The 26,334-nt window shown below is 40.1% G+C and overlaps 3 protein-coding genes and 1 non-coding gene across 8 annotated transcripts in view; all 4 read left to right on the top strand.

Moving 5' to 3' along the window:
* The window catches only part of ppp1r37 (protein phosphatase 1, regulatory subunit 37), a 40,117-nt gene extending 29,102 nt beyond the window's left edge, over positions 1 to 11,015 (top strand). The window contains exons 6-13 of one of the 2 annotated variants that reach the window (XM_004075653.5): positions 2,842 to 2,992; positions 3,095 to 3,250; positions 3,449 to 3,561; positions 4,888 to 5,029; positions 5,123 to 5,289; positions 6,022 to 7,543; positions 7,633 to 7,718; positions 9,367 to 11,015. In XM_004075653.5, coding sequence (XP_004075701.1) covers positions 2,842 to 2,992; positions 3,095 to 3,250; positions 3,449 to 3,561; positions 4,888 to 5,029; positions 5,123 to 5,289; positions 6,022 to 7,543; positions 7,633 to 7,709 — 2,328 coding nt within the window. In that variant the 3' untranslated portion in view covers positions 7,710 to 7,718; positions 9,367 to 11,015. Of the gene's footprint in view, positions 1 to 2,841; positions 2,993 to 3,094; positions 3,251 to 3,448; positions 3,562 to 4,887; positions 5,030 to 5,122; positions 5,290 to 6,021; positions 7,544 to 7,627; positions 7,719 to 9,366 lie in introns of both variants that reach the window. The other variant, XM_078929934.1, reaches the window with a different exon arrangement.
* A 4,849-nt stretch (positions 11,016 to 15,864) lies between these two features.
* LOC101162858 (uncharacterized) lies at positions 15,865 to 22,154 on the top strand. Of its 3 annotated transcripts, none has more exons than XM_020708254.3 (6): positions 15,865 to 16,005; positions 19,147 to 19,800; positions 20,063 to 20,269; positions 20,378 to 20,643; positions 20,734 to 20,921; positions 21,659 to 22,154. In XM_020708254.3, exons 2-6 carry the CDS (start codon positions 19,155 to 19,157, stop codon positions 21,969 to 21,971), a joined length of 1,620 nt encoding a protein of 539 aa, XP_020563913.1. In that variant the 5' UTR covers positions 15,865 to 16,005; positions 19,147 to 19,154; the 3' UTR covers positions 21,972 to 22,154. The 3 variants fall into 3 exon arrangements, with proteins under 3 accessions (XP_020563913.1, XP_004075700.1, XP_020563912.1); XM_004075652.4 differs by lacking the exon at positions 15,865 to 16,005 and adding an exon at positions 16,666 to 16,865; XM_020708253.3 differs by lacking the exon at positions 15,865 to 16,005 and having other exon boundaries at positions 18,398 to 19,800.
* Positions 22,155 to 22,854: 700 nt separating this feature from the next.
* Positions 22,855 to 22,941, top strand: trnastop-uca (transfer RNA opal suppressor (anticodon UCA)). The gene has a single exon. It is a non-coding gene; the product is annotated as a tRNA-Sec (tRNA).
* A 299-nt stretch (positions 22,942 to 23,240) lies between these two features.
* Positions 23,241 to 26,156, top strand: mrpl28 (mitochondrial ribosomal protein L28). Of its 2 annotated transcripts, none has more exons than XM_004075391.4 (6): positions 23,241 to 23,379; positions 23,797 to 24,109; positions 24,239 to 24,391; positions 24,464 to 24,598; positions 24,726 to 24,812; positions 25,163 to 26,156. In XM_004075391.4, exons 2-6 carry the CDS (start codon positions 23,825 to 23,827, stop codon positions 25,256 to 25,258), a joined length of 756 nt encoding a protein of 251 aa, XP_004075439.1. In that variant the 5' UTR covers positions 23,241 to 23,379; positions 23,797 to 23,824; the 3' UTR covers positions 25,259 to 26,156. The 2 variants fall into 2 exon arrangements, with proteins under 2 accessions (XP_004075439.1, XP_011480843.1); XM_011482541.3 differs by having other exon boundaries at positions 24,729 to 24,812.
* Positions 26,157 to 26,334: the final 178 nt, after the last annotated feature.

Consider the following 26,334-nt stretch of genomic DNA (forward strand, 5'->3'; position numbering starts at 1 on the left):
TGCTACTTTTAATTGTTACAACTATTCATGACTTCTTTTCTGTCTTCCCTGTATTACTACTAGTCTTTTTGAACTGTGGGACATCTATCAAATGTGGTTATTACTAAGTTATATTATAGATTAAAATTAGTGGTTTTATTTATGTTGGTAGGTTGTGGAGGGAGCTGCCAATATTATACATAAGCACAAACTGTAAACCCTTTAAAATACTGTAGAGCTTTTTTTAATCTGCAAACCTTTTTACATTTATTAGACTTTGTTGACTTTTGCTGCAGATTTATACTTTTCGCTGCTCGCACGCAGAAATATTGCTTCAGACTAGTATACTTATAGTTAAGCTACAAGTTTTGATTTGCTTATTAATGTTGGGGGGAATGCATGATCAGCAAACGTCAATAGAACTAGTTACTTATTATATTACTTGTGGGTTTTTTTTACTTCTAACTTGGACAAATCTGGCTCCTGCCAGCATCACTTGAATTATTAAGTTCAAAGTTTCAATTCTGGCTTGCATTTCTTGGTTAAGTGAGCATAGTTTTTGTCTGTCTGCAGGTTCTCCAGCCAATCTAGGTTCATGCTAGAAAATCCATGAACACAAATGTTTTTTTGTTGCTTTTTAATGCTGCACTGACCTTGTATTGTTATGTCTGTGCATTCCTCATGTCAGACTGGTGATCAATCTGGATTGTATCTGCCTTTAACCTGGTTTGAACCTGATGCAATGACCCATAACAAAATAAAGAGAACAAATCTTATAAAAGATAGGTGTTTGTTGAAGAAACAATAGAGGTTCTGCCTTAAGCATCTTTACAATGAATGGGGACACTATTTGCAGAAAAATGTGGCTCTCACCAATCTCGATCAATGAAAGCCTTAATTGGAAATCAATCTGGTTGGGAGGAACAGCAGGGCTGGAGAACCAAAACCCCACCACCTCCCTCTCTCCCAGTCTACATTTGTGCACCCACAGCTGGATTGATGCAACTTTCCATGACTTCAAATATCGATATGCTCTTTCCAGAATCCATTAGACATCCATTTTCGGCATTTCTTTACCAAAACCAGATTTGTTATAGATTTTTAAAAATCCCTCAAAACTGCTTTAAATGAAATCCATGGATTGAATGAACTGCTTGACAACTTCTATTAAAATCCATTTTGATCAGCACAGTAAGGCATCCCTAATGCCCCTTGGCTTTGCATTCATAACGCAGCAGAAAATCAATATTCATCAAAGCTACAAGTGAAATGATGAACAATGTGTTGTAAGCATCAGTCTAACTGACTGGGACGATCTTATTAGCTTTACTTTGTCATCCAATTGGGATTTTTTTCCCCATCTAAAAGGAGCCCTGCTGTCTACAAGCTCTGGGTATCAGATGATTAATGAACAACTGCTTGGAGACATCACACACACTCACACAGGCTGTTTTCACTGCTAGTGTCAGAGTTTGCCAATACAATGTTGCGTTTGATTTCCACAAATCAAATAGATCTTTATCAACTCGTCTTTTGGGCAATTTTCTGTGGCCCAAAGTGATATGAAAGAAAAAAAATTAATAATAATAATAATGCCCCAAGTCCCAGCTTTGTTTTTTTTAATGCACTTATGTCTTCCTTTGTCACAATAACCTTTTGTTTTCACTTTAAAAAGATATTTAACTCAGAGACAGCTAAAAGATTTACAACCCAAATCCGGGGGGAAAATTGACCTTTTTTATTAAAATAGACATTTCTACTGTTTTCTTTTTAACTATGTGAGCCCATTTCTTCACAAAAGGAACAAAAAACGTGTAGATACTTGATATTCACTGAATGACTGTGAAAACAAGTCATTCATCATAGGCTGCTTAAAGTCTCTAAATATTTGGAGCAGAGGCACATTTACCCTTTTAAAGCATCTTCTTTTCTTTTTCAAAGTATTTTAAAGAAGATTGGGCATAAAAATGGAGTTTCAGGAGTTGGTCCCATTGTTGCCCGATAGCTTTTCAGGTGTTGCATAGTTTGTAGTGTTTTGAAGGCATTTTTTCCTTTAAAGATGCTGCAGATGTTCTCTGTAGAAGCAAGAACTTGAGGTAGTTCATTTCAGAATCTGAACTCGTCTCAGACAAAACAACCCTCTTTTAAAAACTGCAGTCTGTGGGTTGTTATTGTCCAGCTGAAACACTCAAAGCCTGATTTTTTTGTATTGTAGTCTGATGTCTTGAAGAAATCATCTTATTACGTTGCATACATTATGTTTTGTCTCTCCCGTAACACACAGTTTTTTACAGTTTCTTTGACATTTTTGATGTTATTAACTGTGAAGGATTGGGTTTTGATGTTAAGGCACAGTTTTCGAATTATTTCACAGACTGAAGAGACACTGCCCATCTTTACTTTTGAGGGACTTTGTCTCTCTAAGAAATTCTTTTTATACCCGGTAGCTAATCATGTTACATGCCTGCTATTGACTAACTTCATTAGTTTCTGGATGTTCTCCCAGCTAAATCTTTTTAAAGTTTTTACCTTTTTTCTGCCATGTTTTATCTCTTTCTACCTTTGCTGAGAGCTGAAACAGCAATAAAATCTGAATTAAGCCTGTTTTATGCTCAAATTTTTTAGCTTACATTTTTTGAAAACTTTTTTCAAAATTTGGTCTATGTAATTTAAGTGTTTTAGTTTTTTCTTTTTTTCTTTTTCATAGTAAGTCTGTATGTTTGTGTTCTCAAACCTAGCGGGGTTGGTACAAAATATACTTTTTATGTGAATCTCTAAACTTAGGAAGCATATGGAAGATAATTCGACATAAATGAGCCCTAATTAACATCACTCATTTAGACAATCGTGTTCTCCCCTTAGACAAGCTCCCTGCAGTACCTGGATGCCCGTAACACTCCTCTGCTGGACCACTCTGCCCCGTTTGTAGCACGGGCCCTCAGGATCAGTGGCAGCCTGGCAGTCCTTCACCTGGAGAATGCTGGTCTGTCTGGCAGACCGCTCATGCTGCTCGGTGAGTCTAGAAAAAAGGCAATGAAGTGCTGCTAAAGAAACACGAGGGAAACTGAATCGTTTTATTGTTTTGTTTTTCTTTTAATTGTTTTTCTGTTTTCAGCTACTGCTCTTAAAATGAACATGAATCTGCGAGAGTTGTATCTAGCAGACAACAAGCTCAACGGCCTTCAGGACTCAGCCCAGCTTGGCAACCTGCTTAAGTTCAACTACAACATTCAGATTCTGGACTTGCGCAATAACCATATTTTAGACTCTGGTATGTATCAGTGATAAGCCACCAGCTCAGTTGGGGAGATGCCGTATTTAATGTGCAACAGTTCTTGTTTTGTCAAGTAGTTTATTAAAAAGTAGAGTAGAAATTATTGACGGGGGGGAAAAAAATAATGAAATGGAAAGTGCAGATTCATCCTCTAATAAATAATGATTGACACAAACTTTTGGTTTGTTGTCACAGGTCTCGCTTACTTGTGTGAAGGACTAAAAGAGCAAAGGAAAGGCCTCGTCACTCTGGTGCTATGGAACAACCAGCTCACACACAGTGGCATGGGCTATCTGGCTGCTGCATTGGTATTCATTTACACACACACTCGCACTCAGGAGGTTTCTGTAATGATGACAAGCACAGAAAAACACAAACTTGTCAGAAATCTTCAGAGGAAAAACCTCACTTTATATGTGGTTGTGTAAAGATCAGCTGTCAACTTGTACCATGTCTTATTTTTTCTCTTCTTAAGCAGCTTCTGCTTATCCTTATAATTTTTTGGCGGATGTATCAGTCAGTCAGAGCTATCACTATCAACATCAGCATACAAATACAGGGTTCCAAAAAAGTATTTCTGCAAGTTGTTCCTACTAAAAAGACGAAAGAGGTCTGGTTCATCATCGATGCACTTCAAACAGAAACCAGGAAATTATGTTGCATGATTTTCAAATGATGGCTTTGTATGATGGTGCAGAAATGAAGCTGCTACAAACGAGCAAGAATACTGTCCCACAGACCTGTTACCCCCTTTTTGCACAAACTAGTTTTCATGCTTTGATTTGTGTCGAACAGTGCGTCTCTACATTCACACACTGGAAAGCATATTAAAGTAGTACGTACACACTAAAAGTGTGGATGAGCATGTAAATTAAACTCTGCTCTGTCAGGGGAAGATGAATGTTATCTGTAGATTTAACTGATAGTACAGTACATCTGGTTTTGGTTCCCGGACAGCTTACAGTGTAAATGCAACCCATCTGTCATCCTATTTTTCCTCAGTTAACCACCTACTTATTGATGGGATGACCTTATTGTAACAGAATTAAGGCTGATGGATACTTTGGAAAATGTTTGTGTAGGACCCTAAAACTCTCATTTACTCTGAGATGTAAAACCCAGTGCTTCCATTGGAACATATGGGAGCAGATTTTACTTTTCCTTCCAAATAAAGTGGAAATTTTGTTTCACACGTGAACTATACTGCTTCCATGGAAATATAGGCATTTCCTTTACCTTAACAGTCATTCTATAAAGTTTCTTTTTCAGAGTTCTCTCAGTCTCCGTAAAAAAAAAAAAAACTGGCAAAAATCGGTTTTCCTTTATTCGAAGACATGTTGTTATGGAGATGGATATTGGCTTCATACCATCACCCATCAGGGTTTTGGTTTTTTTCCCTGTTGTCAGGTTGTTCTTAAGCAAATCTGGCAAACTGATTTGTATATTCAGGGATCATGTTTTATCTGTGTGAGGAATCCCAGATGCATCTAAATACAGAGAAGTCTGTTCTGCCTCTGGATAGGCTTTACATGAGCCTTCCTACTGGGAAACTGTTAAATGACCTCTATGCGTTATGCAAGATTTTTATGTATTACTATGTTGTTTATCTTCATTATAAATTTCTGTCCTCTCAGCCGTGCACCCAAAGTTTGGAGACGCTGAACCTCGGCCACAATTCTGTGAGCAATGAAGGAGTTCACAAACTGAAAGACGGACTGATTGCCAACCGCTCTGTGCTCAGACTGGGCCTCGCCTCCACCAAGCTCTCCTGTGAAGGTTGGACGTAGTGTCTGTGTGTGTGTTCACATGTACATTTGCTGCCCTTGGACTGATTCTTAATGTTTCTGGCCTCTGTTTACTGTGCTGCAGGAGCCGTGGCTGTGGCAGAATTCATTGCAGAGAGCCCGAGGCTGCTGCGTCTGGACCTTCGCGAGAATGAGATAAAGACTGGCGGCCTGATGGCTTTGTCACTCGCCCTGAAAGTCAACACGTCTCTGCTGCGTCTCGATTTAGACAGAGAGCCCAAGAAGGAAACTGTGAGTTTTTTTATTTATATATTTGTTTTACTTTTCTGAAAGCAGCTGTAGCAACAGCAGTGAAAATGAAGGAAGCCATGAAAGACAAGTCATTACAGAAGAAAAGGTAATGTAAAGAAAGAACAACATATTTGGAAATAGTTTAACTGGAACAGTTAAAAAAAAAAGGTTAACAAAAAGTGAACTCCCACAATGCACCTTGTCCACCGAATCCCCTCAGTTGTTGTGGTTATTACATTTTACCCTAAGTCCTTTTTAATGAAATCAGTCAGTGGCGTGAAATAGACTGAGAACTGCTGAAGTGCTCTTGGCTCAGGCAGAAGTCGGTTTAGAGGTTGTCTCAGTACAGCCTCTACTTTCACGATAGCAGAGAAAATGTCAAAGTGAGAAAGACACGAACATTTACAATCAGTTTTTTTTGCTTAATTATTTATAGCCTTTAATTACTGAATGTAGGGCTTAGAGCAAGGGTGGGCAAACTACGGCCTCTGCTGCGTTCCATTCCGGTGCATCCATGTACATCTTCATCTTCCTTTTTCAAGCTGGGATCTGGCTCAAAACTGTACTGTGAATGCTTTTAAAATGGATCAAAAGAGGATTGGAGTGGGACTTTAAGGGATCACAAAATAAGTTTTTGGGGTTTTTTTTCAATGAAGCACAAACAGAAGTGAAATCTGGGCTAAAGCAGCTGCCACAGTTTTCATGTACTGTTTTTTTTGGTCCCAATGTCAGGTGAAGAGCTTCATAGAGACACAGCGCGCCCTGCTAGCTGAGATCCAAAATGGCTGCAAGAGAAACTTCATCCTTGCCAAGGAGAAGGAGGAGCTCGATCAGAAGATGAGGCTGTCTACCTCTATGGCTGAAATCGCTACAGAGGATGGGACCAGAGAAGAAGAGGAGGAGGAGTTGCCATCATCAGATGAAAGGGAGCAAAGAAATAAAGAGGCTGAAATCTCAGGAAACGAGGGACAGGCGAGCAGCCAGGCTGAAGGAAGCACAGAGAAAAACGTTCCTGCACCAAATCTGGAGTCTGACTCAGACACTGAGGACGAGGATGACGGAGAGGAGGTGACAAAGTCTTCTTCCGCTCCAAACTCCACTGCCCAGAGTCAGACTGCTCCTCAGTCAAATTCAGGAGCTGCAAAGTTTCCCCCCAGTGCCTCAAGTACCTCTTCACACCCAGCTGTTTCGCCTGCTGCAGGACAACGTGTCATTTCTGGCATTACTGTCACAGAAGCCACAGTTCCTACTGGGACCCCTCCCTCTCCTGGGCGCTGCATATCTGTCTCTAGCCCGGGCAGAGGTCACAAGATTTTTATGGTCACCAGGGTGGAAAGCCCTCCTGAGCCACAACAGAAAAATGACCCTGCAGCTCCCATCCTGACCAAAGCGGCCTCACAGAAGGCTGCAGACGTACCCTCGTGTGCGACGCAGCAGACGCCACCTCCAGCTTCTTCTCCCACATCTGAGCAAACACAGCTGACGGGCGAGGAGGTGAACCAGGGCTCAGCTGCTGCTTCTGCGCTCTGCACCAAGCAGAGTACATCAGAGTCCAACACTACACTCACCAGCAAACTAGAATCCCAGCCAGCAAGCCGACCCACAGAGGACGGGACAGCCAGAACTTTAGGGCCAAGTCTCCAAACACAAGCTCTGCCTTCAGATTCTGCATCAGTGCAGTCTGCGACCTCTCAGCTGGCAGAGGGAGGTGCAGGTACGTCTGTGACCCCCCAACCTGATGACATTAAAGAAGAGGAGAGTCACGCACAAGATCTGAGCAAAATGGAGGAAATGAACCAACCTCAGGATCTGCAGCAGCAGCAGCTTTTATCATCTGCTCTTCTGAATGATCAAGCATCAGAGGAGACCTCCCCATCAAACCAAGCCGACCAGGAACCTCCACAGCAGGAAGAGACGCAGGAAGCACCAGCACATTCACCCACACAGAACGAGGAGTCATGGCCAAAGCCTGCAGAGGCTGCTGAACAGGAAGGAGAGTCTGAGGCGTCTGTCCCCCACGAAGAAGCGCAGAACCTCCACCTCACCTCGACTCCATCTGAAGCTGAAGGGAGTCCGGTTTCAGTGGTCGAACAAGGGAAGTGCGTTAACGAGGTCGCTGCAGATGAGGGCTTTGCCGATGCTCTCGAGGAAAACGTGGCGAGCTCAGCTTTACCTAATGGTTTGAAGCCAGAGTTTGCCGTCCACCTTCTAAGCAGTGAAAGTCCAAAGCCTGGTAACTGCGTGATGGAGCATGGTGAGTTCTCGTAGATCATTTGGAACAGGCACAGCTCTTTCTGTTGGTGAACATCGTTAACAAAGTTATGTCGGGTGTTACTCCTGCAGCGAGTGCTGACGGTGAACAGGAACTGGAGGAGCTGCTCCGAGAAGCCAGCTTGGAGTCTGGAAGAGACGCAGTGTGAACTGTCCATGTAAGAACCTCACATGCATTCACCTCTTTATGATCACGCTTTGCTAGAAAACTTTATTGCTGGAAATGATTAGGGCTGTAAGGAGTATCCAATTACTCAGATATTCACAATCTGTTCCCGAAATTATAAGTACAAATATTAGGCCTTCACAATAAATCGCAAATTTATCATTTTCGCAATGTCAAACTGTGCAATATGCATATCTCAAAAGTCGGCGAAAATAGCAATAAATGGTAACCTTAAATGTGCTAAAAAAAACTTATTTAGGCTGCCAAGGGGGCTTTACTTTGGTACAGAGGGAGGGCAGTTGACCTCTGATGGGAAGATTGCAGGTTCAATTCCTGCCTCAAAGTGTCCTTGGGCAAGAGACCGAACCTCACCTTACCAATGTGTGAATGTGTGTGTGAATGGGTGAATGGGACTGTGACTGTAAAGCGACTTGGGCCTTTACGGAAGGTAAAAAAGACCTATACAAGTATACGCCATTTACCATTTAACGAATCAAATAAATCCCTTTATGCATTTGACCAATCAGTTGGACCCCTTTTATGCTACATGCTCACCTCCTAGGGCTGCACATATGAGGAAAACATGCGATTTGCGATATTAGTGAGCAATATTGCGATGACGATTTGACTTGCAATTCATGAACAAATGGCAAGAAACCAAAAACATAATTTCTATTTCACTGCAACAGCTTAATCTAAATAAGAGTCACCATAACTTAAATTAAACTCCAAATGACCCTCGTCTACATAGAAGGCGACCATTTAACAAAAGGAGTCCATCCGATTGGTCAAATGGATAAAGGGATTTATTTGATTCGTGAAATACTTCAAGCTGCCATAAGATGGTTTTAGCACATTTAGGGTTACCATTTATCGCAATTCTTGCAGACTTTTGCGATATGCTTATTGCACAGCTTGACATTATAATAACGATAATTTTGTGATTTATTGTGCAGGCCTACTTCCTCTTATGTAGACTAGGGTCATTTGGAGTATAATTTAAGTTATGTTGACTTATTTAGATTAAACTGTTGCAGTGAAATGGAAATGATGTACTCAGTTGTTTTGCTATTCATTTATCACAGCCCTAAGAAATATTTTGATTAAACAGTAAAAATCCTGGTTTGATCTGTGAATTGTTGATCTTGATTCATGAATCAGGGCTGCACGGTGGCGCAGTGGTTAGCGCTCTTGCCTCACAGCAAGAAGGCCCCCGGTTCAAGTTCCGGCTGGGGGACATGAAAAACACAACATCAATGGGGGACCTTTCTGTGTGGAGTTTGCATGTTGTCCCCGTGCATGCGTGGGTTTCCTCCGGGATCTCCGGCTTCCTCCCACTGTCCAAAAACATGCTTCATAGGTTGATTGGCAACTCTAAATTGTCCATAGGTGTGAGTGTGAGAGTGAATGGATGTGTGATAAGGATATTCCACCCTGCGACAGACTGGCGACCAGTCCAGGGTATCCCTTGCCTACGCCCAAGTGGCCGGGATAGGCTCCGGCAACCCCGTGACCCCGAAAGGGAATAAACGGTTAAGAAGATGAATGAATGGATTCATGAATCAGATCAGATCACCACCTAAGTAACAATCCAGCGCTCTAAAACTGATTGTTCAGTTATCCGTGTTTCTCCTCCACAGGTGTAGACAGATCTCCGATGGATCCTCAGCTATGTGACCACAGTGTTTTTGTCATCTCTGTGACCGGACCATCAACATCTTTTTCCTTAAACAACCGAAGACCAAGTGTTACAGCAGTCAAACGTTGTGTTCAGAAAGGTGAACAGTCGACCTTAAGAGCTCACCTTTTGTCCCATAAGGAGTCTTTACAGCCACACTACATCCTCTGTGTGAAAGGGCGGAGAGAAGAAATCCCCTTCGTATCACTACATCTTTCCAGCCTAAGATCTCCACAGACGCACACATGCCTGTGTGAGAGGACCGAAGAGACGAGGAAGGCCGGATGAAACACTAACCAAAGACAGAACACACAATCTCATTTAGATCCTCGGCAGTCCGTTAGCTAGCAATCAAAAAATGTTCCTCACTCAGAGCTGTACAGGTGATGACTACAAAGGTCTGTGCTCCTGGACCCTGTTGACCAAACCTGCAGACTCACAGAGGTTGAGGTTGAGAGTGTGTCACCCTGAAAGGTTTTTCTATCAATAAAGCTGAGGTTGTTGATGTGTCTGTTTTCAATGTTAACCCTGTGTGTCTCCCACCTTCTCCTGGACTCTTTCTCTCCGCCCTGGAAATAAAACTCTTAAGAGACCTTTGCCAAAGTGACCTCCTCCCTGTTTGCTTTCTCCTGCTCCGTTTCCTTTTGGCCCCTCAGGAATCAGTGTGCCCCCCATCCGTCTCAGTTCTGACAAAAATTATAAAGAAGTTCAATTCCAAAAAGCAGTTTTGAGTTGACCCTTTGCTGCTACAAAAACTGTATTTTGGTTAAGGTATGCCTATTTTTTTTCTTCATCCCCAAACTAAAGCTGTTTTTGGTATACAAACGTAAAGGAAGAAACAGTCAGGGCTTGATGCTCTTTCCCCTGCTCTCCTTTACCTCTTCTGGAACTTTCTTTCATCTCTCTGCTTGTTGCCTTCAGTCCGCCTTTAGCATTCTCGTTTCTCCTTCATCCCCTCTTAGCTGCTTTGAAAGATCTATTTTTTTTGTAAACCTGCTGCAGCCTTCTTTGATTTTATTCCCTCCCCCATTTGATTTCTCATCTGTGTGTAGGGGCTGCTTTTAAAACTGTCCTCCTTTTTTGATGTATGTGTGTTTCATTTTCAAATTAGAGCATTTTTTTTTTCTTTTTTGGGGAAATTCATGGGGAGAGCAATTGCGTTGTACTGACTAGGGTGCAGTCATAAAAGCAAATACTAAGGTGTTTGAAAATGTCTGGACTGCTTGTTTTGAAACTGCCAGAGGAGTTTGTGGCCACAAGGGGGCGCATTTGGGTTGTTTTCCTCCTTCCTGAAGAAGAGTCCAAATATCAACTGCATTTTTTTTTCAACGTTAAGCAAAAGAATGTTGCATTTAATTCCTGCAAGTCTGCAAAGAGGAAAAATACCCCCCCCCCCCCCCCCCCGCCACAGAAATATATACAACCCTTAGCATTTTTCATCCCCTCTGATCTTTACCCCCTCTCAACAAATAGTTTGCCCAGCTCTTTGTAATGCTTTAATTTTTAGAAATTTTTATTAATGATTTGTTAACTTTATTGAAATGTGCTGGTAATCACAGATATGTATGGCGGAAATTGTTGCTCTCAAATAAATGCATGTAGCAACTGAAAGAGATGGCTCCGTGTTCAATCACACCAAGTGTATTCTGACCCCAAGATGGAAGCAGTTCCATAAGAAAAATATCTTTAGACCAAGTCTAGTTGGGACTTGAAGACTTGTGCTTTGAAAACGTGTCAATATCAAATACAAATGTTCAAATTCATGCAGTATGTAAAGCACACTGCCTACTATGACACATATGTTGGACTTTAACTCCCACTTTTGTGGCACATCCTGCCTCTCATAGGGAGGATAGTTCATTTTTCTGGATATTCTTAATTTGAACCCATTTGTTCATGGAAGGTTTATTTATTTGAGGTTAGAGAAAGACAGGGTCGTGTCTGGTTTAAACCAGACGTTAAAAATATCTTCAAATGTCTTATAAACATGGAGATAAGAGAGGAAAGTTTTTCCCACACCAGAGTAGGAGGACCAGACCTGTTTGAAGGAGAGATGGGACTCAGAAATTTTCCTGAGTTTGAAGGGTTTCTCTGTGCAATCTTGGAATTTTGCAGCATATTTTGAGCCCGTTTCCAAACATTTGCACTGATGTTTTCTACCAGTCTGCAGGAGATGTGACTGCTGCTGCTAGAAAGTTTTGATTATGAACTGGACCACTAAAGTAGACCGATCAGTTAGCTTTAGCTAGAGAGAACAAGCAAACTAAACGCATTTGAGCTTCAAACCGGAGGTGAACAGTTGAGAATTTGTTTTCTGTTATGACGATGTTTCTTTTTTTTCCTGTAGGGGTTTCAGGCAAAGCAGATTGTGCAATAAAGGCAATGAGTTTGCAGCTTTGCTTCTTCTGTTTGGCCTAGATGTTCCTGCGTTCTTTAATAAGGGGCAAAACTTTTTAGTTGAAGGGAAAATATTTGAATTTGGAGAAAAAATGATCCACACAGAGTTCTATGATTCTTTGAAAAAGTTTGTGAAGTCTTAATGTTTTCAGTGTCTTTTTGTTTCTCAATTTTTTTTAAATAAAAAAAACTATGAAGAACAAAGACCTTTCACTTTTGTCCTCTCAAGAGTCTCCTCACAGTCACCCCATCACGAGGTGGGGTGGAGGAGTTTTCCTCTGGTGAGGGTGTGGAGTTCAGACTGAGAACTGCTGCTGTAAGAATTTCCCTGTGTCTTAATCTACCGCACCCAGTAATGTTCTCATACTGATTTTGAGAACAAGAACACAAGATAAAGTCCAAATACTGGTCCTAAACTAAAACTGTGACATGTTTTGAAGTCAATTTTCTGAGAAAATTGGGATAATTGTGTTTCTTTTGATAGCAAATGCCCTAAAAAGCACTGAAATTGTAATTAAATAAGAGCGTTGGTCTCATCCAAAGTCACAAAAAGGCCTCTTGTGTGGAAAGGGTTTCATTGCACACAATTGATGATTAGCACACAGTGACAAAATCTGATTATTGGATTTTTTTTTAATGATCTGTGCATATTTTTTTTAATCAGAAAATGTGAGATTATTCTTTTAATCTGGTGAGATTTAGCCCTGCATTTCACAATGTCACATTTGAACACAAATACATCCAGCTCTCCCCTTATTCTTTTCTTTTCATGACATCTTCACCTCCGTTCATGTTCTTCAGCAGTCTCTCTGGCATGTTTGCAGTGTCAAACTGGAGTTTACCTACTGACAAATGTTTATTCTCCTTTCTATCTATTCATCTGTGAGTTTCTATTTTTTAGGTTTCATACAACTGCTACTCTGTTGAGTCAGGAGGGCGATGTGCTCAGGGTAAAACATGTTCTCATGTTTTCCCCGCTGACCTCCTGTTCTGCTTTTTCACAACTCGTCTTATGACCAGAAACATTTCTTACTCTGCGCACTTGAGGATTTAGCAGAAGAAGAAAAAAATGGTTTTAATCCAGAGTCTGTGTTTTTATTACAGATTACAGAAGGTGAAAATCAGCTGGTAGCTCCTGCTGCAATAAAAAACAGAAATGGCTATAACCAGGATGAGGTACAGCATGCTGGTGGTAAATATTTGAAGGGTGTGGACCTCTGATAGTGCAGTGGGGTCATGAGAAATGTAGTTTATCTTTATAACAAACAAAAAAAGGGAATGTCCTTTAAAAGCACACAAAAAAAATCAAGGAAAACATACATGAAAGTACGATAAAATTCCCACTCTGCAAAGCATTAAGATCCACAGGTGGCTTTCTGAACATTGACACATGCTCACAAAATTGCCGTCTTTTGGCCCAGTTTAAGAAAAGAGAGTTGAACTGAAGACTGCCTTTCAGTCTGATCCAGTCAAGAATGTTGTGATGAAAAATAATGAAGCATAAAAATTTGGTTTGTGGTAAATATCTGGCATTTTAAAAACCAATATACCACACAGAAAGTCCCATTAAGAGGCTAAAATAGACCTTTCTATGGGGCGTGTTTATTTAAAACTCAATCCTTGTCATAAGAAAAATGTGGACCCTGTATTTTTTATATTGTCATTTGAAGAAAAAAAATATTTCTCTGACAATTGTCTCAGTTTTTAACCCCTTCATGTCTGACTTTATTTCAAAACATACAAAAAATCTATTTTTTTCACTCAAGGTGATTGAAAATTAACTGGAGTGTTGGATTTAATGGCATGTTGCAAACTGGCAAGAAGGGAACAATCATTTTAAATGGTTGTTGTTTTTTATTCATTTTATTGTGTAACATGCTGATGCTTTGTGAAGAAAGCAGAAGAAAGACAGGTTCTTATGTGGCCTGTAACTGTCTCTTTTAAAAAAAATAATTTTTTAACCGACATCACAACCAGCATTTTGTCTCACTGGAGACTGAAACAGTGGCTAGTAAACATTTGTGGCTAGTAAACATTTACACCTTTGTTTAGTAATTTTAATCATATTATGTGTGTAGTCAGATGTTGTCAAGCTTAACATGTCCACCCTGTCATGGTGAAATATCATTTAATATAAAGGCCTTTCCTAAATTAAAAATATACAAGTTATATGGTACACAGTCTACTTGCTTTGCTTTGCTTGCATATTGATTTTAGAGAAAATTACTTGTGCAAATACAGTGAAGAAATACAATCTGTGCATTTTGGAGGTTCACATAAGCAGGCCAGTCTGCACACTGGAGTGCTCTACATCACTGATGAACAAGCACCACACATCTTCTGCTTCATATCAACCTCCAGAAGACATGACCCTGTCGCCATCTGGGCCCACCTTGATTCAGTTCTGAAGATACTGAGAGAACATCACCCACAAGTTAGCATACTTCATTTTTTCAGTGATAGGCCTGCAACACAGTGTCGACAAAAAGGAAATTTCTTCTACGTCTCAACAGAACCCTACAAGTGTGGGTTCAAACAAATAACATGGAATTTCTTTGAGGCTAGTCATGGCAAGGGTGCACCAGATGGTGTGGATGGAGCCCTCAAGAGGTCAACAGACCGGATTGTAGCCCATGGAGGAGACATTCCTGATGCCCACAGATGGTATGAAAAGCTGAAAAGCCTGGAGACATCTGTTGAGCTGCTCTATGTCCCAGAGAGTGATATTGAATTGAAAGACTGAGGTACCTGCAATAGCTGCCAAAAAAGACTGCTTGGAGATGTGTCTCAGTGATATCGTTGTTGTTTTTTCTTCAAACCAAACAACATTTTTCTTCATTTTACAGTTGAATGTTTGACTTTCACTGTGCACATTGATGTTCAGAGGTTATCTCAATAATGCCACATTAATGGCTCATTTTTGGTGTTTTGCAATGTAAAGGAGAAGTGGATCAAAACCAGTCTGTTCACCTGATAATTTCACACTACATGGGAAAGGGACTTCAGGTAGTAATTTTCTTTCATTGATTGCAAAATGAGGTAGTTTAACGACCCTTTTAAAAATGTGTCCACCCTGTCATGCCCAGGGTCCACCCTGTCGTGGTACTGTCCACCCTGTTATTTTCCTATTCAAATAAAAATAAACAATTTATTTCTACCAGTTAGCAAAACTATCTGTGTGATTACTTTATTAATACATATGGGCCAAGTGGTTTTGGTTGAAATTTTCACCAGATATCTTTGTTCTTAGATTTTATTTAGAAAAGAAAGTGTAATTCTTGCTGATTTTGTATAGTAAAAAATTGTTTGCGCTTAATTTCATTACTATCAAAGTACTTTTCTTATTAGCTAATACACAGTTTTGACAAAGGGACTAAATCGCTTTCTGAAAATATAAATTTTATATCCATGATCTAATTACAATGTATTTAATCTACTCTGAAATTGTCCATGGCAGGGTTTATATTTCTTTGGTGTAAGCATTGTCTGTTTGCAGTTAATTTGTAAAAGGTGTGGGATCTTGACCAACATGCATTTCTAACAGCACAGCATCCACCTAACACAATAAATGTGAAGTTAAATGGGAAATCTCATATTTTTTGGTGGGATATTGGGAAGTCTCAAAGGCACCTTATGGTGATATTGACCCATGACAGAAGCAGAGAATCTCAACCAACTAAAACTACTAATCATTATATTTATCTGCTAAAAAATTGGAAAATTATTTTACTACATGGCAAAGTCTATGGTAAAAAACAAAAGGTTGGTATTGAAATTGTATTGGATACTGCTTGTTTTCTTTAGAAACCAAACGAAATTTCTCTGTGATCTCTCAATGTGTTCGTACATCTACATGTATAATACTATACAGAGAGAGTCTTTAGGTTTCAGATTGATTTCCGTTCTTTTCGTTTGGCGGCAGCAGCATTTCAATGCCTCCTCCTCGCCGGGTCTTTCCTCAGATTTAGCTGTGGTTCAGGAATGTGCTGGCACCAAGTTGGAACAGGGATTACGCCGGGGTGTCAGCCCGTATCTGACCTGTTGATTCACAGCCCAGCGGAGTGAAACACGCATGGGAGCCAAGGGACTGCAGCATCATGAGCAGCCAGCAGTGTGGGTCCACCACAGCACAGAGTTTTACAGTACTTCAAGTGACAGCAGTTACTGCAAGGCTGCAGCAGAGAGGAGATGGTTAACAGTTAAGGTAACAAAGCCCCCTATGACCTTTCTTCTGTTTAACTTTCAGATCCTATGGAGCAAAAGAAAAACTAATTGAACTGTTTTCCTTTTGAAAATTGACTAAATCTATAAGATTATTACTTATTATGACTCAAATTTAAAGTAAGTACTGCAAGATGGACAAAAATGAAAGAATGAAAGATGATAACTTGATACTGAAATTAGTCAAATACAATCACGAGGAAGTCAGAATCTAAAAAAGTTTCATTGCTTTTTGGGAAACATTTTTGTATATCTCTGAAAAAATTTGGTTTCATTAAAAATGTCTCTTATTTTGAAAAGATAGAGACAAACTTGGCATTTATGCCTCTGCTGAGCTGTGGAGCAAATCCAGGAATCACATAAGATTTATGAACGTGTTTAACATAAAACGACTGCTTACATAACTGTGATCTACATTAATGCACTGTGTAAATGGTCTTCTTTCACTCTTTTTTTTTTTAGATTGTATTATAAGGTGGAATCAATGGCATTATGGAGGGGCCTCAGAAATCTTAGATCTCACTTTTCAGTGTAATCCTGAAATGTAATCCCATTTTAATCCTGACAGCATAGGGAGGGTTTAATTAGTGCACATTAGCTTCACTAGGCCGGCTCATGAAAAGTGTGTGAGCTGCATCAGGCTGGATTCTGTCCCACCAGCATGCTGAGGAGGGAATGCAAACAGAAACCCTCCTGGCTGCTCACATGATGAGGGCAGAGCAGAGGAGGAGTGTGGGACACTGGGACAGCGATGGGAAACATCATGAAGTTCATTTTTCTGATAACGCCGCAGCGCTCCAGCTTCCCTTTGATCGCTGTGTGAGGGGTGTCCACTTCTCTGCGGTAACTAAACTTTGTTCTACATCTAAACTACACAGACTGTTATTTTTCTGAATGTACTGTAATTAACTGTAAGATCTGAATGCGAGACTTAGAATTCCAACAGAGAACAAACCAAAAACAAAAATCAGGCAAAGGATGTAGAACAGAAGATTAAAAAAGTACCCAAAATAACCTGACCTTTGTAAGGGGGATAACTGACAGTTTTATTCAAAATCCAGATTTTTAATAAAAACTTACAATTATTTTAGTAGAGTGTTTATTTGGTAAGAAGAACCTCTATAAGGATAAAAGGTTTTTAAAAAGTTTAACCATTTGTAACAGTTTAGTTTCTTAAAAACTACAAAACGAGAATATCAGGTTTTCTGAGCAAACCTCAGGGTATTAAAATGTAACTTTAATAAGTTCTTAATGACAAATTTAAAAGCCAAAAGAGCTTTTTTCTTGTTTTACCTTAAGTTTGAAAAAAACGATGATAGATTCAAAACATTTATTGTCATTTCTGAAAGTATTTAAAACAAATGTGAAGTATATCTTCCCATAAAAAGGTGAACTGTCATTTGTGCCCTACAATACATGTTCTGAAATATGTTACTGAGTTAAAAAAAAGCTTATTTTTTTTATCATATTACTCTTGCCGAATCTAAACTTGAGGCAGTGCTGAGATCTTGTGCCACCAAATTCTGAAAATGTGTTAATTTCTGCCAAAACATGCACTGCAATCCTGCATCACAGTCAGCTTGTGTGCATATAGACCCACCACTGCTGGAAAAATGCTGCAATCTTCAATGTTCTGTGCTCTAAACTCATCAACTGAGTCCTACTCTGAAGATACCAGTTAAATCCCAAACAAAAGGCTGCAGAGCGTGAGAAAATAGACATGATTTTTCGATTAACATGTTCAGTAGACATAGACAGCACAACACAGGCAGAAACAATGGACCAAAGACACGGACAGTGGACACAAAAACACATTGTTGGCACAAACAAAACCCAATAAAGATATTCCTAAATAATCTTTGTATGTCGACTGTTGCCTATTTGGGCTTTGATAGCAGAATTAACTACAGTACTGTGGTTATACAACCCAAAATGTGATGTCCATGCATGTAGGCCCCAGGGTCTTTACAGGTCCAAACCAGGGATGTCAAACTCAAATTCATAGTGGGCCAAAATTAAGCAGTGAAGTAAAGTCACGGGCCAAACACAATATTTATTGAAAAATTAACTCCAACTGATACGAAATGTTTAACCTTTTCATTTAGTGTCTTCTTATGTTGTATTCTTTTGTTGCAATCACGTTAGCTCCGCACACAAGACAAACAGGTCTGTCTTTATATTCGTGAACAGGTAATCTGCCTTCCCCTGTCTTGAAAGCTCCTGTTGTCCATCTTTTATTTGGCCATTTTTGTGGAGAGTGAAATTAATTTGCCAGATGTGACTGGAGCAATGACGTCAACAGAAAAAAAGGAGTGCTTGCCCTTTTCCGTCTGCACGCCAACGTACTAGCAAAGCATTTTGGAATTTGTAGTATTAGAAGTACAGTATATACCGCGGGCCAGCTCTAATGCACATTTGATGAGATTTGCAGGCCAATTATAATTACACTGCGGGTCAATGGGCCTGAGTTAGACACATATGGTCCAAACCCTCTCAGTCTGCTTACCTGCATTTATTTCCAAAACATCTAACATTGACCTGTTCATCTGCTGGATTTATTCCTGATCTCATCCATCCTTAACTCTCCCAAAGAGAATCTCAACTTCATCTCTGCTACCTCTGCCTTCTGTTTCTTTCTCAGTCATGCACTGTCTCACCAGAGTCTTCGACACTTTTCATATCATTCTTGCTGACATTCTTTTATTAATTTGTCACACATCACCCCTGAAACCTTCCTCCATTTGCTCCAACCTCGTTGCCCATGCCTCTTCACCTTTTTTTCCACACTCTGGACTGTTGACCTAAAGTAAGTCCTCCACCTTCTTCACCTTTACTCCCTGTAGGCTGTAGCCTCATTGTTCCACTCGACTTCCTCTCGTTTACTCATAGATACTCTGTCTTGTTGTGATTTACTATCATTTCTCTCCATTCCAGATCAAACCTTCACCTCTCTAACTGCTCCTCCGCCTGCTCCCTGTTCTCACTACAGATCCCAATGTCATCTGGAGTGCTCAGTTGTACAATTTTGTTTACATTATCTCTGCTGTTCATTTAGAAATTGTGTTTTTAAGATCATTTTTAAGTGTGTCTTATAAAGCTAACTTGATGTGTGTTGTGCTTATAGTTGTAGGCATGTGGGTCCCGAACTGTTGCATGCTGGGAGCGAGCTTGCTGCTGCTATTGTGCCAGATTGCCATCAGTCAGCTGTGCAAGTCCCTCATCACCATGGTGGACGGGTTCCACACACTCTTTATCCTCCTTCACATGGTGCTTCCTCTTCCTCAAAATACAAACATTAAACCTCCATTGTCCCCTTTGGATTTTTCTACCTCTCCACCATCCATCCCCCTTTCTTTCACTGCCATTGCTCACACATCATGTGCAGAGTCACCTGTCAATACTCTGATCGCAGAGTCATCTTTGTCAGATCAGGGCAACCAGAAAGCGTCTTTTATCAACACACACCTATCCCGATCCCCCAAAGCTTTGCAGACATCTACAAACTGCAGTCTGTCCTACACCAACAGCAGGATACAAGCTGTGGGCAGGTTTGTTTCCTCTCTCCTCCTGGTGTCTCTGTGCATTTCCTACTTCATGGAAATCATCAGCTTTATTTTGGAACCACACCCAGTGCAGCACCCCCTGCTGCCCGTAGTGATCGGGGCTGTCAGTCTGCTCTGTAAGCTGACGGTGTTCGTGCTGAACTGGACTCAGGACCACTGGGCCCAGAGAAACAGGAAAGCAGAGACTGAGTCCCACCTGGAAATAAATCACAACGGTAATTTGTGTAAAAAGGATGCTAAATCCACTTTATGGAAATTGTTTTTTTTTTGTCTTTTTGTAGTTTAATTCCTTAATTTTTGTGGGAAAAAGTGTTCATCTTAAAAAACTGCATTAGATGGAAAAAAATGTAAATTATGTTTAGAAACAATTTGGGTTGCCTTTGCAGTGACAGTTGCTGCAGTGTAAATTCAGCGGCGAGACACTGAGATAAAACTCTGCTCATGCTTGTTTTTCATTCCTTTCTTCAACTCCCACAGTCTTGGCTGAGGGGGACTCCACAAACACACAGAAGTCTGAAGAGGGTGTCCCATCAGGAGATCGTTTTGCTGTCCAAGCGCCGTTCCATGATGGAGCGCTGGTCCTCTGTAATCCAATGACCTCCAGCCTTCCTGATAGTGACTGTAAAACTGCACAGAAGCAACTAGAAAACATGTGTGAAGAGCAGATTCCTTCAGCAGACAATAGTGAGAATTGTGTTAAATGCAGCACCTGCATGATACCTCCTGTTCAAACTTTTCTGCATAGATGATTTTATTCAAAGAGAATTTTCTGGTTTTATTTTTCTCTTTCAGGCCATCAAACCACATCAGCCTGTAAATCATTTCCATATTTGGAGCCATCTGTGTCGAGAAGCCAGTGGCCAGTCTGCCACCTGTCCTTCATCTTCATGACTGAGGGATTGTTCACATCTCTTCTGGCTTTGATCAACAGCCTGGTGACTCTGCTGATCTTGCCACAGCACCTGCACAGTTCTGGCGCCTGCAACGTCCTGGTGTACCTGGACCCCAGCCTCTCCCTGCTGGCTGTGATCACGATGATTGCCACAGCTGTGCCACAGGTCCACCTTAATAATAGCCTTTGATTGTTAAAAATCTTGATGTAGGTCTGTTTGAAACCTGAAGTGACAGCTGCTGATGTTCCCGTGCAGCTGTACAGGTTGGGGCTCCTGCTGCTCCAGGCTTCCCCTCCACACATTTCTGTGACTGACCTGGCTCGCAGGCTGGCGAGCGTGCCAGGAGTTCAGGCGGTGCACGACCTGCACATCTGGCAGTTGAATGAAAGGCTTGTGGTGGCTTCAGTCCATGTGCACTGCTCCTCTGGCTTTCGAGTTCATAGGTGAAGTGTAGCTCTGTTGTAAAATTCAAATTAAAGTTCAAAATATGTATTTTTTACAACATTGTTTTAATAGCCACAGAAAATTAAACCACTGCTTAGTTTTGTGGACAAACTCAAGCCAATAGTTTGGAAGACTCCCTAGTGGCTCCTCCTTGAGTTTGCTTACATCACATCAGACCAGGTTCCCTTTGAGTTCTAAGTTATAAAATAAAAATAATAAAATAAATTAAAACATATCAATAAATAAAACGGAACCAAAACTGCTATAAATGTGGTGCATGTTTCACTTTTCTGTCTGTTGAACTCGAAAGTTGTTCAATAACTGGAAAAATACCTTTTATTCTTAAAACTATTTATATGTTAAGAAATGCATAGTAAGAAGTTATATGTTTTTGATCAAAATAGGTTTGTTGTCATCTAAATGACAAAAATGAAAGTGCATTGTAGAACAAAACTGGCACAACTTAAACATTTTTAGAGAACTAATATTGAAAATATGCTCATTTCTTTTAGAGTATGGCATATTTAAACTGCTCAATAAGGTGATTATTTTTTAAGTTCAGTAACATTACCATTTATTTTCCATTTATAGGGATTTTATATGATATAGCTAAAAAGCATTTTTCCAAAAATCTTTCAAAAAGATCAGACAGTCCAGATTGTCTATGTTAACAGAAATAAAAACCTTTCCAGAAAACTGTTTTCATCACTCCTAAAAGGATGTTTCCTTTGTGTAGGTGTGGTGACCTTTTGTCAGGGGTCTCAAAGGTGTTGAAGGGTGTAGGAGTGAGCTGCTGCACTGTTCAGCCGGAGTTCATTTCCTGTCCTGCAGCCCCCTTCAACAGCCTTGGTGACGCCTCCCCCATCATCCACAGAGAGGACCCATCCCCACGCGCCCGTCCCGCCTGCAGCCTTGCCTGTGGAAAGGCCTGTGCTGGGAGCATGTGTTGCTCTCCTCCTAAAGAGGAGGTCCAGGGTGTGCTGAGACCACCAACTGGAGAAACAAATGAAGAGCCTTCAACTCTGGTTCTGGAGAACACATGCCTCTAAATGTGAGAATGATGTTTTCCATTGAGATACTGTGAAAAGGTTCTCTTGTGCTACTTCAAAGATGTGTTTGCTATATTATCTGAGATTCTATATTTGCTTGTATGAATGTAGCCTCATTTACAAGTTTTATCTGCACAACTGTACTCAAATAAAATACAATAAAATTTACTTTAAAAAGGGAAATTGAGTTGTCATAAATAATCAAATAAACTGCCTGTTCTGTTGCCAAGCAGTAACAATTGTATGCACTGTGAAATATTTTTACCCTCAATCATTTAGTTTTATTTTGATTTTTTGCTGCTTGATAAAATCAGTCAAATACAAGTGTAATTTTTATTTGTTTTATTTTTTGCTTTGATTTTCGGCTGCGTCCATTAGGGGTCGCCCCAGCGAATCAAATCATCTAATTCCCTCTCTTCCGCATCCTCCTCACTCACACCAACCATCCTTGTGGCATGTTCGGCTACATCTCTGTTAAACCGTGGAAGATATTTGGCAACTAAAATAAATTAAAATATAAATTCATTGCCTGAACATGAGTTTTGGCTAGCTCGTTCAGATTTCTGTGCCAGCGACAGGAATAAAGAAAGAAAGCAGCGTTTCTCCACCGTGTCTCACCTGCGAGACCCCGCCTCTATGTGTTTTTATCCAACCAATCACATTGATCGCGATTTGCATGACGCACGGTTCACTCTTAATAATCATCTTTTTGTGTTTATCACTCTTGAAAACATTGTTAAATGTCTACGATACGGTTAAACTATTTACAACCAATCTATAATGCATAAAACTGGCACACTGAAAAAGTGTCCAGTGAGACCATGACTTTAACTTGTTTACTTTTTGCTAAGGTTTTATAATGAGACGCAGCTTTGTACGAAATGCCCGGATGAGCTTCGGTGGTCCGGGGTGCGGGCTTCAAACCCGTAGCTGCTTAGCGGCAGAGTGGTTCAATTCCACCTTTCGGGCGGATTAGCTGTTTTGTTTTGTTTTATGGACATAACTTGTTTATACTGTATTCTGTTCACTTTTTCTCTGTACGTAACTACCAAAGTAGCATTATGTATAAACTTCAACATAAAATGTTTTTAAAGCAAATATGTAAAAACGTCCTACTGTTATAATTCCAGAATTAATGGCAAATCTTGTGCTGGTACATAACATTTTAATGATTTTTTAAAGGATTTTTTTTCTCTCAAGAAATTTTATTTTCGCCACAAGTACATCCGGTTCACCAGGAAGTGGAGCTTGACAGACAGCTGTGGTGTCCAATCATCACGGAGAATCGGGTTAGTACATCCCACCCGGAAGACGCGCCATGTTAAGCTTTCACGACGTCCTTGTGTGTTCGGTTCTGGGATAAAACGGTGTTTTAAAATATTATTTGGTGCGACAAAGTTTCCGGCGTGTAAGTTTTATCTGTAATTTCTTCAAAGTGGGATTAATGTATGATCTGATGATGATGTGATCTGGCCTTTTATTTATAGTGATGTCAGCAAGCATCTAAGCGTACCTTTAGTTTCTCCGTTAATGACTAATTATTTTTACATCCAAGTCGTCAAATTTGATCCACAAAAGTAAAATTGTGGCTTTATTGACGGAAGCTCTTCTCGGTATTAAAGCTTAAATGGCGTGGTGGCGCAGTAAGCCGTAAAACATTCAGCTTGTCAAAACATATTATTTTTGTGAGTCTATTATTGCTAAATCTGGAAAGATCGCTGCTATATTTTTAAAAGCTTTAATTATCAGGATTTTTCATTTCTCCAGATCACCAAACTGTTTTTTCTCTTTTTTTTTTGTTCGTTTGTTTTTCCCTCACATTTAGCTGTCAATAGAAGACAAAAAAAAGTGCCATGCCGCTTCATAAATACCCTCCCAAGTTGTGGGAGGCCATGAAGATGAAGCAAGGAATTTACGCTCGCCTCCCTAAACACTACCTCAAGTCCCTTGAGAAGAAAGAGCCCACGCCTGTCCACTGGAGGCCTCTGGGAGTCCAGTACCGAGCCAACCCAAAGACTGGAGTGAAAGAGCGCGTCCAGGATGTCCCCATACCCATCTACTATCCTCCCGAGTCCCAGGACGGCCTGTGGGGAGGCGAGGGTTGGGTTTCTGGCTTCAGGTACGCCAACAATGACAAGGTAAGTTTTCAGGAATATGATTTTCTACTACTGCTATAACACAAAGTTTTAGTGTTGCAGCATCACCTTGGAGACATTTTTTAATTGAGTTGTCTTTGTGTTATGTTGACGGTGTTCTCTTTCATTTAGATGTCAAATCGTCTGAAGAAGACCTGGAAACCTCAGCTGTTCAAGAGAGAGCTCTACAGCGAGATCCTTGATCACAAATTCACCATCACAGTCACGCCACGCACTCTGGACCTCATCGACGCCGCATTCGGCTTTGACTTTTATATCCTCAAGGTAAGTCGAAAGTCTTCTGGAGCTTCTTGGACTGAGCGCTTCATCTGACTCCCAACGTCCAATCCCTGACAGACGCCAAAGGAGGACCTGAACTCCAAACTGGGGATGGATTTGAAGAGAGCAATGCTGCTTCGACTGGCACGCAAAGACACAGAACTTTACCCCAATGACCCTGCCAAACGGGAATCCATCTATAGCAAATATATGGTAGGTGAAAAAAATGCTAAGAGTTCTGTTTGAAGCTAGCAAAAAAATATTTTGAGGCCATTTTATCTAGAATGTAGTCAGGTATATAAAGGAAATGTTGAGTCTATTTCCTTCCCCTGCCTTTCAGCAGTTTCAGATCCCAGAAGAGGAGGCAGAGTGGGTGGGCCTGAGTCTGGAAGAGGCTGTGGAGAAACAGAGGCAGCTGGAGCACAAGGTAACACGTCATCCTACAGTTACCATTTGGTTATGGAGGTTTTTACGAATCCTTCTAGAAAAAACTCGAAGGAAAAAAGAAAAGACTTTTACAGAAATGTTTTTTATCATTACTTATTATGCAGATTGCTAAATTGATATTTATCTTCCACTAGAGAAGGCCTTATTGCCATCTTTTTTTATATATATATATATAAATAAAGCAGCATTTAGACACTGAATAAAGGTTAGCCAAATTACTTCTGTAGAAAAAAATCTTAAACAAAAAAATGACTATGCCAAAAAACATTGTAAGATTAAATTGACAGTATCCAGGCTTTCAGCTTTATGTCATTTGTCTGACCTTCTCAGGAGCCTGAGCCTCTGTTCAAAGTCTGTGTGGACAAGCTGGTGAAGGAGTTAAGCATGAAAAAACTACTGGAGCCACATCTTACAGAGAAGAAGTAACCCTCTGTGCAACGGAAGCAGTGCAGAGACTGAAATATGCTGTAGGTTCAGCTCCTGGATTCTGCAATAAAGACAGAGGACTTTGCTTCTTCACATCTGTTCCAGTGGTAAAAGAGCTCACTTCCTCCACTTCTGCTTTCCTTCACACCTGGGAGCATCACAAAGGCAGAAGTGCAGCAGGAAAACATGTGCATATTTATTTTAGCAACGTTTCAATATCCTTACTGCAAATGTAATGTTAAGACTGATGTAAAACAAAAATGCAAAACAAAAATAATTTAAGCCTTTTTCTATGTAAAAAATGTGTCTGCTCAATAAACAGGTATATATATATATTATACACACACACACACACACACACACACATCATTTATACGGATTATCTGAATACGTTAAAGACCTGAAAGTTGAAAGGGAAAATCCGTGTTTTGTCATAGTTTTTATGTAGCTGACAAGCAAAAGAAAAAATAGTTCAAAAATTAAATCCTACATTGTTTTTGAAATACTTAAGTTAAACAAACTTTTTCCTATATTTATTTTTTATTTACTTAAAGCAAAGAAATAATTCAAGGCAACAAACAAACGATGTAGGGAAATAGCAAAGAGGCAAATTTAGAGTGAAGATATATCTATTCTAATCTTAATTTTTAAATAAATACAAAATTTAAAAAACTAATTAAAAAAAAAGAACTTCCTAAAAAACCGTCACTATATTTGTGGGTGCTCTGAACACATTTGTACACTAGATGGAGCCAATGAGGTAGATTGACCCGATACACCTTGCTGTAGTCATTAAGCCAGATGATTTATTAATCAAAAAGAAGTTTTAACAAGAGCGTCTCCTAAATGGAATATATAAAATAAAATAAAGCTAATTTTACCTCCGCACCACAAATAACTGTCTATTTGTATTATTTGACTTTGAAAAAATCAGTGCTCACCATCAGAAACTGCACTACCCTCAACTACACCGTCTCTGGGTTCTTAAAGCTGCAATGACACAGCAAATGTTCATATAAGGAGGTAGCAGAGAGAGGCTAGTGTCTAAAAACAACCGCAGTCTGCTCCGTGTTTTC

Source organism: Oryzias latipes, chromosome 13 (genome assembly GCF_053564925.1).
Source record: "Oryzias latipes strain Hd-rR chromosome 13, Olatipes_Hd-rR_3.1".
NCBI lineage: Eukaryota > Metazoa > Chordata > Actinopteri > Beloniformes > Adrianichthyidae > Oryzias > Oryzias latipes.